Source organism: Helianthus annuus, chromosome 12 (genome assembly GCF_002127325.2).
Source record: "Helianthus annuus cultivar XRQ/B chromosome 12, HanXRQr2.0-SUNRISE, whole genome shotgun sequence".
NCBI lineage: Eukaryota > Viridiplantae > Streptophyta > Magnoliopsida > Asterales > Asteraceae > Helianthus > Helianthus annuus.
The window spans coordinates 127,896,322-127,910,664 of record NC_035444.2 but is presented as its reverse complement, the minus strand read 5'-3'; the positions used below and the strand labels follow the sequence as shown (position 1 = coordinate 127,910,664).

The window sequence follows — 14,343 nt, the reverse complement described above, 5'->3', positions numbered from 1 at the left end:
ATTGTTTGGATCGTTTTGATGTTGAATAGGTAAGTGTCGTCGATACCAATAGTGGGTTATTGTTTAGTTTCTTGTTTGAGGCGGGTGTACACATGTGTATTCCGATTATTGGTATTGTTTTTTGGGGAAAATGTGAAGATTGTACACTGGAGTTGTACACATATGTACAAGGTGTATTTTGTTTATTAATGCATTGGGTTTTTAAGATTTATTAAAATTCTGTTGTAAAAGTTTCTTAACCAAAAGTTTTTGGTACAATGGTCTTTTTTTGATCAGTCGTTGTTTGAGTACATGTTTTTTTTTTTTTTTTTTGAAGTATACGGTTGATTTAACAAATTAGTGGATTTTGCTATGTTTTATGTGATGTTATGCTGTTTGGTTGGTTAAGTTGTTGTAAAATCGTTTGTGTACACATGTGTATAGCGTCCGTAAAGAGTTTAGAATTCATTGGGTGTACACATATGTATTGGAGCAGGTTTTGTGATATCTCAGAATTTTGTGTGTATTGATTGTGTAAAGTCGTTGATGTACACTTGTGAATTATGCTGATATATATTGAATTGGAGGTAAAGAGGTTTTTTTTTTTTTTTTTTTTTTTTTTTTTTTTTTTTTTTTGCGAAGAGGGACTAGTGTGTGTATAACTGTTTAAATATACACATGTGTATTTTGTTTTTAGCCTGCTATTAACTATTTAAATTTACATCTGTGTATTTCGTTATATTTGTTATCTTAGGCCTCCGATTTGTATTGCTCCCTAACTATCGTATCCATTAAATTTGTTTTTGGAGGTCAAGATTTTGTTATAATTTATATTCTACTATGTATGTATAGTTTGTTTATTTCTTGTCGCTGTACAAACTACGTGTCTTTGTAGTCTATAAATTACTATTGTCGTTTTATGTTTGTAATATTACATTTATGTACCTTATCATAGTACTAATACATTCAATATAGTTGTCTACCTGAGTAATCCCATTTTCTTTACATTTGTAGGTTCGAAACGGTAACAATGAGAAGAAGTAAGTTTTAGGTTATTTAAAAGATTAAATGATTGAATTGTAGGAATATATGATTTAATAAAATTAATGGGAACATAATTAATTTAATCATGTAGGGGAAAAAGCGAGATGATAGCTCGTATATTGGCATGTAGACTTAATAATACAAAAGATTGCCCCATTGACTGTTCGGACGAGTAAGAAACGGATAACATAGGTGAAAATGTTTTTATATTAAAGTTCATACATTAGTAACAACGTGTTGAATAGTACATTGTTTTGTAGCTTTTTTGTTAAAATAATTAACATGAAAGCAGTGCACAATATGTCAAAAGAAATAAGGGGCTGTAAGAAAGGGTTGGCCACTACAAAGGATATTGATATAGTGTATAAGAAAGAGAAAGGTAATATTATGTAAATATGTGTTTTTTTGTGTATGTTGTTTACGTAATGATATTCTAAGAATCTACTTTCTTATTTTGTTTCCGTAGGTTTTGTTGTTGACAAAACTGGTAATACTTGTAATAACTCACCTTCATTAACCATCCAATTTATGTAGGAATTTAAATGACAGTACATGGATATCTTGAAAATGTTTACTACATAATAGTTGGGATTGAATGATATGGATGCCTTGAAATTTTTGAACCACATAATAACTCCCCTTCTTCAACCATCCAAGACTTTCTGAATTGTGAATGACTAAATATAGATGTCTTGATATATTTGAACAGGTATAAGATATAATGTTAGGTCTCGCATTTAAAACTATATTTTTGGGAAATTTATATGTATAAATAGCTGATGGAGGTTCATAGCTACTATGTATCAATTACACCATAGAAAATGAAATGTACCGTTCAAAGCATATTTATGTTATTTTAGGACTTATTTTCTTATTGGGGCTTATCATTGATACTTGTAGTTCTATAAATCCTACTTTGGGTTTCACTCGTCTCACTTTCAACAAGTCATACTATACTAATCATAAACCCTATAATGTTCCACTTGAGGAGAGGTATAGCTTCATCAATGGTGTTCACAAACTATGGGTTTACTCCAATGATAAACCATTTCGTTCTGATAGTCCCACCAAACCACGCTCTGAAATATCAATCAATGTAAGTGTGTCCTTATTTTCAAATGGGTTAATTTATTGACGCTATAGATTTTACAATTTCCATAAAGTTTTTTTTTTTTTTTGAATTGTAAATTTCTTTTAATCCTATCGTCCGTGGGACTTAAACCCAAGACCCCCCCCCCCTCCCAAACTCAGGTGCTTAAAGGTCTTTCCTTTGCCAATATACCACCACCCTTGATTTAAATTAAGATTTCACATGTCATCTGAGTATTAAAACTTTTAACTATTATTAGTATTTTTTTTTTTTCAAAATTTATTTGTTTATATTACTTTTCATATATATAGTTTTTAGTAGTTACAGTGCGTTGTTGCGTTTTATTTACTTTTATGTATGTTTCAATGTACAATTAAAAAAACACAAATTCGTATGAATTTTATAGGGATATGTATATTCTAAGGGGGTTTGGCAATTTGAAGGATATATGTTTGTGCCGCATGGGACAAGTGGGGTGAGCTTGATGCAAGTGTTTGGGGGAGATCCACAGGCTACAACATTAATGGTTCGTGTGTATGATGGAAATCTTTACTGCTATAGAAGCAAAGTTATTCTTAATAATATATACGATAAATGGATCCGCTTGAATGTTATCCATGATAAGGACAATGACAACGTTAAGGTCTACCTTAATGGGGATCTTAAGTTCGAAGGGCGTGGCCGAGATGGAACCGAGCATTATTTCAAATTTGGCGTCTATGCGCAAGATCAAGATTCCTCGTGTATGGAATCTCGATGGAAAGATATCAAAATATATAAAAAGTCCAACTAGTTTCTAAACTATGTTCGTTCCTAATAAATTTTATATGATGTGCAACACTCTACTTGGAAAGTGGCCAATAATAAAAGTTCTTGCGGCGTAAAATATGTTGGATTTCTTTTTATTTTTGTTTTTTTAGAACCGTGGCTATTTTATTCAAATAGAAAAACAGGGCAGCAAGGAGCTGGAGGTCCCAAAACAAAAAAAAGACGTTACATGACAATATCTCTCACGTTGAAGTCGCACCACATCTCTCAAATTAAGCTACTAAACTTGGATCTATTCTTTAACCACAAAAATGTATCTTCTTTCACCGTATCAACCAGGGGCGGGCCTTATGTATACCGAGCCATAGCACGGGCTACGACTCAACTTTTTATCGGTAGTGTAATTTTTTTTCGGTTTTTCTACCAAAGATACCCCTAAACAACTACGAGGACACCCTTAAAAAGTCTGTAAGCCCAAATCAATTGAAAATAATAAGCCCAAATCCCAATTGTCCAATATATTAGCCCAAATCAATTGAAAATTGTAAATAATAAGCCAAATTGCCCAATATGTTAACCCAAAATAATAAAAGATTGTAAATAACTGCCCAATTGCCCTGAACTTTTAATGCACGACACGGCACAACTACGAGGATACCAATCAATTGAACCAATTGCCCATTTCGTCACACTATAAGCGATCATGATAAACTAGAAAACTTGAATGGAATAAGTGATCTTGCGCGTGTTATGGCTGAAACGGGAACACATAGTTCTTTTCCTTTGGTTTATCGGGTAGTGAAGCTAGCTTTGCTTTTACCTGTTGCAACCGCAACCGTTGAAAGATGTTTTTCGAAATTGAAGCTTATCAAGACGGATTTACGCAATCGAATGGGCCCGGAATTTTTGAACAATGCTATGGTTTGTGTGGTCGAAAAGGATTTTTTTATGTGAAGTAAAAAACGACGATGTGATGGAACGATTTCAAGCTATGAAAAAAAGAAGAGGACAAATCTATTAGGTATTTGTTTTACTTTATTTATTTATTTATTCTCGTTTTTTTAATATTGTACGATTGCATGGTGAATTTTTTTTTATACCCCTAAGTTAATGTTCTAGTTCCGCCACGGATATCAACCATCTTCAGGACCGAAAAGTGTATGTTATTGAAGATTACGATCATTCCTCGTCTTCCATATATGCCACCATGTCACATAGAACACGACCTCCATTAGCATCTTCCATTCCTTAGAACCCTTCTTTATATATAATTTTTCCGACCGATCTTTAACTGAATCTCCATAATTATTATTTTTCTGAAAACTTGATCCATATGCCATCATATAGCTTGAGACATAACACATGAATTCATGAGATGATCCTCCGTTACATTATTATCTTCGCATCCCCTATCAACCAAAGCTGCCTTTACTTCCTAGCATAAGTCTCCACACAAAGTATACTACCTTACAAGGAGTAGAGTTCCATTTGAAAGGGGTGACATTCACTTTGACCTCGTTTTCTCTACGATCTTTAGCCTTACATCCGCCAACGAATAAATATCTTGACCCGTCAAACCAGAGCCGGTGTCCAACATATCTGTTGTATCATACCAGCCTTACGCAGGTCCTTGTCTACCACAGTAATGTCTTTCCATAAGTCTGGTACATCACATCTGAAGGGAACACTTCCACAATTCTTACCGACTCCATGTATAGCGCGTATTGTTAGAGCACAAAGTTGATTAGGTTGCTTCAAATACCTCCACTTCCACTTAATCAAGAAGGCCCAATTAAGACTTTGAATTTGTCCTAATCCAAGCCCACCAAGAGATTTATGAGCTTGTATCTTCAACCAAGTAACCCACCGCATCTTGTTTTTATTACCTGATTTCCCCCAGATGCACGATCTTCTTATTCCCTCCAAAGTTTTAATGATCTTTACCGGAGCTTTGAACAGTGACAAAAAATACGCCGGAAGATTACCTAGGACCGCTTTCGCTAAGGTAATTCTCCCCGCCATAGAGAGTATCTTTTTCTTTGAGCCAACACTTTTATAAAACAACAATTGGTGATAACAACTTGCTAATTAAAAAATCATTATGAAATCTACCAATGATATACATACCTAGGGTAGGGCTAGATAGAAAACCCTATATATATAAAAAACCCGAGAAAACCCAAGCTCCCGACATTTTTTTTTTTTTTGAAAAAAATAACACATGTAATATACATGTTTTTAAGACTTTTGGGCCAAAAAAATCAAAAAAGCGCCGAAGGGATATTTTAAAAAAAAAAAACAAGTTTCAGCAATTTTCAGCGAAATTATGTCTTTTTTGCTTAACACGTGTTAGGAGCTGAAATTTGTTTATTTTTTTAAAAAAAATCCCTTCGGCGCTTTTTTGTTTTTTTTGGCCCAAAACACTCTAAAACATGTATATTACATGTGTAATTTTTTTCAAAAAAAAAAAATGTCGGGAGGTTGGGTAAAAATGGCTTCCCATTTGGGTTTCCAGAGTTTTCTAAGAATTTTAGGGTTTTTTATCTAGCATTATCCTACATACCTATAATGGATTAATTTAATAAAGACTTTAGCAAATTAATGAAAGTTCGCTTTTATCATAAACGTTTCACGACATCAACCAAGAGAATTTGTATGTGTTCACACCAACTCGCAAGAACTTGATCTTTCACATCTAAGGCCATTCTTGAGCTTCATCTAAAGCATTACAATGCCATGGGTTAGTATTTATAGTTTATAAGATAATATATGAACAATAGGTGCAAGTTCCAATTCATAAACAATAAAATTTTGGGTTGAAAACCAACGCGACATAAACTACATTGGATTCAATGTAGTCTTCCGGTTTAAGTTTTCCACATCCAACGTAGCCTATATTGGAAGGGCATAGGATAGGCTCCCTGTAACATCATTTCGCCTATCTTTAACTAAACGGCATGTTTCGAACCACTGAAAATATCTACATTTATAATATCTAGAGTTAAGTACAATCTGCCTCCCTGTTGTTTGTTTTGGCGCAAATTTCACTTTGCCTCCCTTTTGCAAAAAAAGTTTGGGTTTGCCACCCCAAAGTTTCCATACGGCACAATGTGTCTCTGCCGACAACGACCGTTGAATTAGGGTGAAAGGACCAAACTACCCTTTTCTTCTTGCAATATGTGTCTATGTGGTTTCATTATTATTACAATCGGCCACCACCCACTATCATCACCACCACCACCACCCACCATCACCCACACCACTACCATCATCATTTGAATCGGACAACACATACTTACACAAGTCTTTATAACAGAATTACTTTTTCAGTTCAACATATATCAATGATCTTAATTGATTTCTTCTTCATAGTTTAAGCCCAAATCTTGTAGAAATCATCAAATAATGGTAATTCTGTTATGAAGACTTGTGTTTTCCCTTGTCTGGTAACTCGAAATTGACCTAGACGCCGACTTTTCAGGGTGTAACCTCCGCTCTTCCCCACACTAAATCGCTCTTTGGCTTGCCATCGGCATAGAACCTGAAAGTACAATTATATTGAAGTATGATAACTGATGTTATCAGTTACACTCTTGCAACATTAAACGAAAAGGATTAACTTATTCACACAAATGCTGAGGAAAGTAAACTTCCGTTCTTCCTAACATTAAACAAGATTTAATTTTTTTAACATTCATGTGAACGAATTACAAAATTTGCTAAATTCTTTTGTAGCTAGGCACAAAGACAAACACTTGGCAGGCACCAAACCAATTTCATATTAAACTAAACAAAAACAACAAATTTTCACACCTCAAACCTTTTCATTCCACAAAAACAAATACACCCACAAAATTCCACGACGAAAGATCAAAACTTGAACAACACCCACTTCAATTTCTCATTAATTTAACCAAAGTTCAATAGATATGTTAAAATAAACCGAAGAAGAAACCCTAGATTAACACTAACCTGACAAGCTTCTCTTTGTTTACAGGGTTGTTCTATTTCCGCACCTCTATAATCTTATTTTCACATCCCTATTTGTATACGGGCCGTATAGACTTATACATGCCGTATAAAATGTTTATTCACAGAATTTAATGCGGTGGAATGTTTTTTTTGTTTTTATATGTATACGGGTCGTATAGTTATATACGGGCCGTATAAATATTTGCATAATTTTGTTTCGAAGGTTTGATAAGGGTTTTTAGTTTTGAAATCTGTATACGGGCCGTATAATGTTATACGGCCCGTATAGCCCGTATAGGAAAGTTAATTGTTTGTTGTAATCGGGACCGTTTAATAAATTTTGTAAATTTTAAAATAGTGTTGTATATATCGGATTATGTTACGAGTTTGTAGTTAAACGTATTTATTATGTTTCATAAGTTTCCACTTTGTAAAACGATAAATATGTATAGAAAAGTTAATTTTTTGTTGCAATCGGGAAACCATTTAATAAGTTTTGTAGATTTTAAAATAGTGTTGTATATATTGGATTATGTTACGAGTTTGTAGTTAAACGTATTTATTATTTTTAATAAGTTTCCACTTTTTAAAACGATAAATATGTATATGTAGAAAAGTAATTTTTTGTTGCATTCGGAAACCGTTTAATAAGTTTTGTAAATTTTAAAATAGTGTTGTATATATCGGATTATGTTACGAGTTTGTAGTTAAACGCATTTATTATGTTTAATAAGTTTCCACTTTGTAAAACGATAAATATGTATAGAAAAGTTAATTTTTTGTTGCAATCGGGAAACCGTTTAATAAGTTTTGTAAATTTTAAAATAGTGTTGTATATATCGGATTATGTTACGAGTTTGTACTTAAATGTATTTAATATTTTTAATAAGTTTCCACTTTTTAAAACGATAAATATGTATGTATAGAAAAGTTAATTTTTTGTTGCAATCGGGAAACCGTTTAATAAGTTTTGTAAATTTTAAAATAGTGTTGTATATATCGGATTATGTTACGAGTTTGTAGTTAAACGTATTTATAATGTTTAATAAGTTTCCACTTTGTAAAACGATAAATATGTGATATGATTATGATAAACTACGACAACAGTTATCAAACAAACAACATAACATCTAAACATAAGATTAATATTTAGAATGTTTACATCTAAAACAAACAAAAATATAAAGTTTTACAATGTTTCAAATGTAAAATAAGAAAAAAAATACAATAAGCAGCTACGGCGGCGGTGGTGGTGGTGGTGGTGCAGCGCCAGCTCGTGGAGGTAAGGACGCGCCAGAATGCATAGCCAGAATCGCCTCGACCATCCACTGTCCATCCCCTCTCACTGCAGCTAAATCCCCTCTGACTACAGCTACATCCGTCTCGACCTGACCAAGTCTCGACTCGACCTGAACGAGTCTCTCCTCCACCTGAACGGCACTCTACTCCTCCCCCGGTGCAGGCATCACACGCTGTCTCACGCTTCGTCGAACGTACGACCGATCACCCTGTAAATCCGCCGCAGCTACCTGTGATCGATCGACAGTATGATCGCCTCCCTCTCCCTTGCCCTCGCCTCCCTCTCCCTTTCCCTCGCCCTCGCCCTCGCCTCCCTCTCCATCGCCTCCCTCCCCCTCGCCTCCCTCTCCACGGGGTCCCTCACCCACACCATACGCCCAAACCAGCCGCCCTCCCTCTCCCTCGCGAGCCAAACCCATCGATTGGGTTGTGTCCTTCCCAACCCTGTCAAGCTGGAGTGTCAGAGTCATACCACTTGCCACCTACGGGGACAAGAGGCGAAAGAAATGCTTCCCCAAACGGGTGACGAACGCCCCACAGCTGATGTGGGTAGAGGTACACTTAAAAGCGTACTCGGCGAGATATACGGCCAACCTATACGCCAAGTTGCCCCCCCCCCGGCCGGTAAGTAAGTCGTGCAAGTAGAATAGGTCATTTTGGGTGACCCATTCCCTGCTATCATGACGATCGGCGATCGTAACGGCGATACACCGATGTAGGTATCGGTGTAATGGGTCGAAAAGATCAGTCGCTCGTGCCTTCGGGGATCGCTGGATCGGTCTCCGTGTGGGCCCGCTCTGCGGCGGCATGAAATAAGCGGTCCCACGCGGAGTTAGTTGGCATGAGCTCCCGGACCCGATCGATCGCTCCAATATCGGTCAAAAACAGAATATCAATGGTCCGAGGCGCATCTAGCACCATCTCTCGTAATCTACCCAAAATCCTATAGGCAGCCGTATCTCGGGGGATATCTCTAAGAAACTGCGCCGTCTCAGTAAAATCGGGCACAATCTCCTCCTCCTGTCCATGTTCATGTCCCCATCCGCGTCCACGTCCACGGCCTCGACCCTGACCCTGACCTCGACCTCTACGGGCCGCACCAGCTGCTGATGACTCAGCCATATCGTCTGTAAAAATAACAATTACCACTTAGCAATCACTATACGTTCATATACGCTCTGTACATGTCATATACGCTCTGTACACATCAAGTATAGGTTTCGTATAATCACGTGTAATACATCTCGTACACGATCCGTAAACATGAAGTATACGATCGTACGCGCAAGTATTATACGCACGTATACGCTACATACACTTCAGATATACGTTTCCTATACGCACGTATTATACGTCGCAGATACGCAAAAGATATAACAAATTGGGGATAAAATATAAGTTCATACGATCGTATACAACGTTTACGATCGTATACAGCTTGAACATTCAACCAGTATACGACCGTATATACCGTATAGATCGTATATAGGTTGAATATTCAAACATTATACGAGCGTATATAGTGTATACGATGGTATACAGTTTGAATATTCATCTGCTATACGAGCGTATATATGTAGGTCCCTCTTCGGAGGATGACGAACCTAAACCTTGTTATACAAACCCACTAGCGAGTGCGGAATCCAAGCTAGCAAGCAAACCGGGATGAGACAAGCATAAACACAAACACACAAGGGTTCACCGATTAACACCACTGTATTAATACGAATGAAGGTTCCGGTTACAAGCACAATGTTTACAAATCTAACTTGCAAACTCTCTAGTGTGTGTGTGTGTGTTTTGATAGAATGCTCTCAAACTCTCTCTATGTGTGCATCTATCTCACAAGCCTCTCAAGTCTCTTCTCAAAACAACACACTTCATGGGTATTTATACCCATACACAGCAGGTCTGGTCGAAGGATTAGACAGATTGTCCGAAGGACCATCTGTCGACCACAATGGCCATCGAAGGATCCGTATATACTTCGAAGGATAGCATATCCTTCGAAGTCCATCAGTATCCTTCGTGATTTATCTTTCGAGCCAATCGAAGGATAGACATAATCCTTCGATTGCTCATCCTTCGACTCAGACACTTCACAAACATATTTCTAACTGTTGACTGAGTCAAACCAGGAGGACGGTTGACTTGGTCAACTTACAAGACTGACAAGGACATCGTTTACATATAGACCGAATACAGACAAAGTACAGACACAAGTGCATCAACAAACTCCCCCTTGGCTGTAGCTTTGTCTTTATCTTCTATAGTTGTAGACTCGTCTCGAACTTCGATGGTCTTTGGTCTTCGAGTTCTCAAAACTCTGATGTCCTTTCAAGTCTTCAATGTCGGAGGATCTTCAAAGTCTTCACGTCTTGAAAGCAGAAAGTGTATCAACAAACTACCCGTATCATGTAGGAAGTGTGTTGGCAAACTCCCCCTTAACATAAGCTCCCCCTTGAGTTATGCTAGTGAAAAACTTTATCTTTATGAAGTGAGATCCTTGAGGTGTTGATGATGGTCAGCGGCGACTCGATTATCTTCATCATTTGAGTGCCTTCATGTCGTGTCTTCATTCCAAAGCTATGTCATCGACCATGTTCTCCTAGCCTTTAGAATCTGCACATGCAAGAAATCTAAACGCGTAATGAGAACAACTGCTTGGAATATAGTTACCATAAATAAATGACACACTCATGACCATGTCACAATCAAACACCGTCCGACAGTTTGAAAGTTTTTCAAAATTGACAATTTTAGCCTTTAACTTTCAAAAACTTGCAAATTTCGACCGTTTATGAAGATTTAGTCAATTCGGTTTTCGTTCAGGTTTCAAGCAACGAAGACTCGAGTTCCAACATCGTACGATCGAAAATAAAGAAGAAATAAAATCTTTTTGGCTTTTATAAAGTTTATATTAAAACACACCTAAAATCTTTTTGGTATTTTTGACTTTTCTAAATGTAAGAACTGAAAGCAGTAACTTAAATATGTACAGACATTCTTTTTGCGAGTTTCGAGGGTAAGAGAATCATATCAGTGTACGGTCATACCAAAACACTCTTGTTGTTCAGTTAGTTAACATTAAGATAAGCATCCTATAACAATTATCGGTATTGTTGTCCACTTAAGCTCAACTTATCAGATGTAATCATGTTTAGGAGATACATTAAGGTATGATTTAAACTTACCGACCGGTGTTCATCCACATCACGACACATTCCCGTATCAAGGTATGCACGAGGGTTCATCTTACCGGTGAGTATACCGATTATCATCTGTTTGACCGTATATGATGTGAGATTCTCACTTATTTTTGATTTGAAAACAAGCCCTTTGTGATAGAATCACTTATTGATGAGGAACTTGATTTTCATATGCATGAGGGCACAGGAGCAAGTCCGTGAACAGGTCAGTACTTTCGTACAGCAGAGAGACGAACTTGACTCCCGGATAAATGTGATATTTTATCACTTATTTGATTTGGACATGTGATTGTTGATCACTTATTGAGGTCGAATGCAGTATGTAATATGTACACGTATGTATAGTATCATGGAAGATCTAGACTTGCGTCCCTGTTATTTTTCGGTAAAAGATACAACCATGATACCCAGATGATAAGCAGCATAAAGACCGAATATCTCAGAACCTCGGCAATCTATCAAACGAAATTTCGGTACTAAGACCATATGCCAATGAATGGTTCCCACCTGGTCTTCAGTCGATTAAGATTTATATCACCCTGCACACTTTAAAATGATTGTGAGCCTACCGATACATCTTATATAGAGCTGCTTATCGTTTTTCATTTAAGGTTTAAAGAGGTTTGGATAGACCACTGATGTACTATCATTTTCTCTTTTGCTCGCCAGGAAACTCATTTTTGATTTTCTATTGTTTTTGTGTTTTTGAAATTTTTCGATGTTTTTGGATTTTCAGATTTTTAAATTTACTCCCCCTAAAATCAATAAACTAAGATAAATTTAAAACACACAAAGATATTTTCAAAAATGATTTTCCGATGTTGGTTTACTCTTGTGCTTGACCTTAATGCCGTTTACCAAAATTAAGTTTTATCAGAAAAGATTTAACAAATTTTGGAAAAATGAGTTGGCATGTCGGTAAGCGGTGCGGACCATGACAACATTGATGAGTTTCACATTGAAACAATCACGTGTAAGGTGATATCCGAGATCAACGTGTCATGTCAAAGAGTGCTGTACGAGATAATAACAATCACAAAGCAGCTAAAATATCGACAAGTATAGGAGAGATTAAGAATTTAAAGGCGTATCCTGCAACTGTTCCGTGCATTGCAAGGAATCTAAGCACTCTCCCAACTGGATATCCACCCGGTGTGGACTTCAAAGTCGAATTTGCAACTACTGAAAAGTCTCTTGACAGCAATAAAATCATAAACCTCCGGGTCCGGCTGGTCTTCCACATTGTACCAGCGAAGGTCTTTGACTTTCTCTTTCAGAAATGGTGTGCGGATGTTCAATCCACGCCAAGGCATCGACACACATTTCACTTCATTCGTTCCTGTGGACCCGATCAAAAACCAGAATGACCAAATTTTTGGCACGTTCTTCATTTGGTCGAATTTTGCAACTTCATTCAGCCAAATTTTCCTTTTCTTTTCTCTCTCTCCATCAAAGGCAACAATTTCTTCTGTCGCCTATCTTGTGCAAGGACATTCCACTATCAACAATCCTAAGACTATCAATAGTTCCTCCTGGAACTTCCTGCACACTCATTCAGAGATTAGTTGGAGAGAGGGACCCAAGCCTTCACAGACTTGGGTCGTCCGTCATCATCGAGAATTGTAACATCCATTTCCCGATGATTCGGAATTGATGCAGCTCCCCCTGAAACAGTTACCGGTTTTGGTATCCAAATCTCTTTCTGTTTTTCATGTTTAACATCTGATTTAATAGATTTTGTTTGGATAACCTCCGGTTTCAAAACCTTTTCAACCTCTTTTCTTTGTTTCTTTTTCTGTTTCTTTTCTCGTTGTTTAACAAGACGAGGGTCCTGTTTTGATGAAACAGATCTTTTATGGTAATTGTTACCATGGGGGACATCAATTTTTGTCTTTCTCTTGGTGAGATATGGACAATTCTTAATGATGTGCCCATACTCACAGCATTCAAAGCATGATCTCCGCTCAACAAACCTCGGAGTATCATAACTGCAATAGCTGGATGATGAACTTCGTGATCTTGAGGTACTTGGTCCTACATCACAACCGTTTGTTTGTTGTGTATAGTTGTTTTGACTGTTTCTTTTCAAAATTTTACTTTGTTTAACAGAATCCTTGTTGGATTTGTTTTTGAAAGTATCAATTTTATCAGTCCCTCTTGATTTCACGAAGTTTATCTTCCGATCCTTTTTCTTGTTTTCGCCCTGTTTGCCTTTTCTATTCTCTTGGGCGGCATGATGTTGTTCACGGGGATCATCAACCTTTGCTTTCAACTTATGAAGATATGGACAATTTCGAATTATATGTCCAATTGTACCACATTCAAAACACATTCTCCGCTCTACAAGCCTCGGAGAAACATGTTGATGACCAGACGGAGAACCAGACACTGAACTTTGTGATCTAGATGTGCTTGGACCTAAGTCACATCCATTTGTGTGTTGGGTATAATTGTTCTGATCATTTCGTTTTAAAATTCTAACTTGTTTTACAAAATCAATGTTAGATTTATTTTGAAATGTTTCAAGTTTGTCCGTACCCTTTGATCCAACAAAGTTCACTTTCTGTTCTCTTTTCTTAGCTGGAGCTCTTTTGTTTTGCACCCTTTGAACCTTAGGTTGCCCAACCTTAGATTGTTGAATTTTAGGTTGTGTAGCCTTAGGTTGAGTAGCCTTAGACTGCTCAACTTTAGGTTGTTGAACCTTTGGTTGTTCAGTCTTAGGCTGCTGAATTTCTGGTGCTTGAACATTCTTGTTCTGAGCCTTCTTTCCCTGTACTTGGCCCTTACCCTTCCCAGAATTGACTTGTTGTTTTCGCTCAACTGGCAGTTTTTGGTTTCCGTATTGTTTTCTAATTAGCTCACACGGAATTGGTTCACATTGAGTGACCGTCACTTTGTTACCTTTGTTTCCCAAAAACTTATCAGTTCGTCCTTCAAAAATTTTCTCAATTAAATCTTGATTTACATTTTTGATTGGAAAAT

The 14,343-nt window shown here is 36.8% G+C and overlaps 1 protein-coding gene across 1 annotated transcript; it reads left to right on the top strand.

Moving 5' to 3' along the window:
* Positions 1-1,323: 1,323 nt before the first annotated feature.
* LOC110876857 (citrate-binding protein) lies at positions 1,324-2,906 on the top strand. Its single transcript, XM_022125017.2, has 4 exons — positions 1,324-1,402; positions 1,490-1,510; positions 1,884-2,119; positions 2,520-2,906. Exons 1-4 carry the CDS (start codon positions 1,324-1,326, stop codon positions 2,904-2,906), a joined length of 723 nt encoding a protein of 240 aa, XP_021980709.1.
* Positions 2,907-14,343: the final 11,437 nt, after the last annotated feature.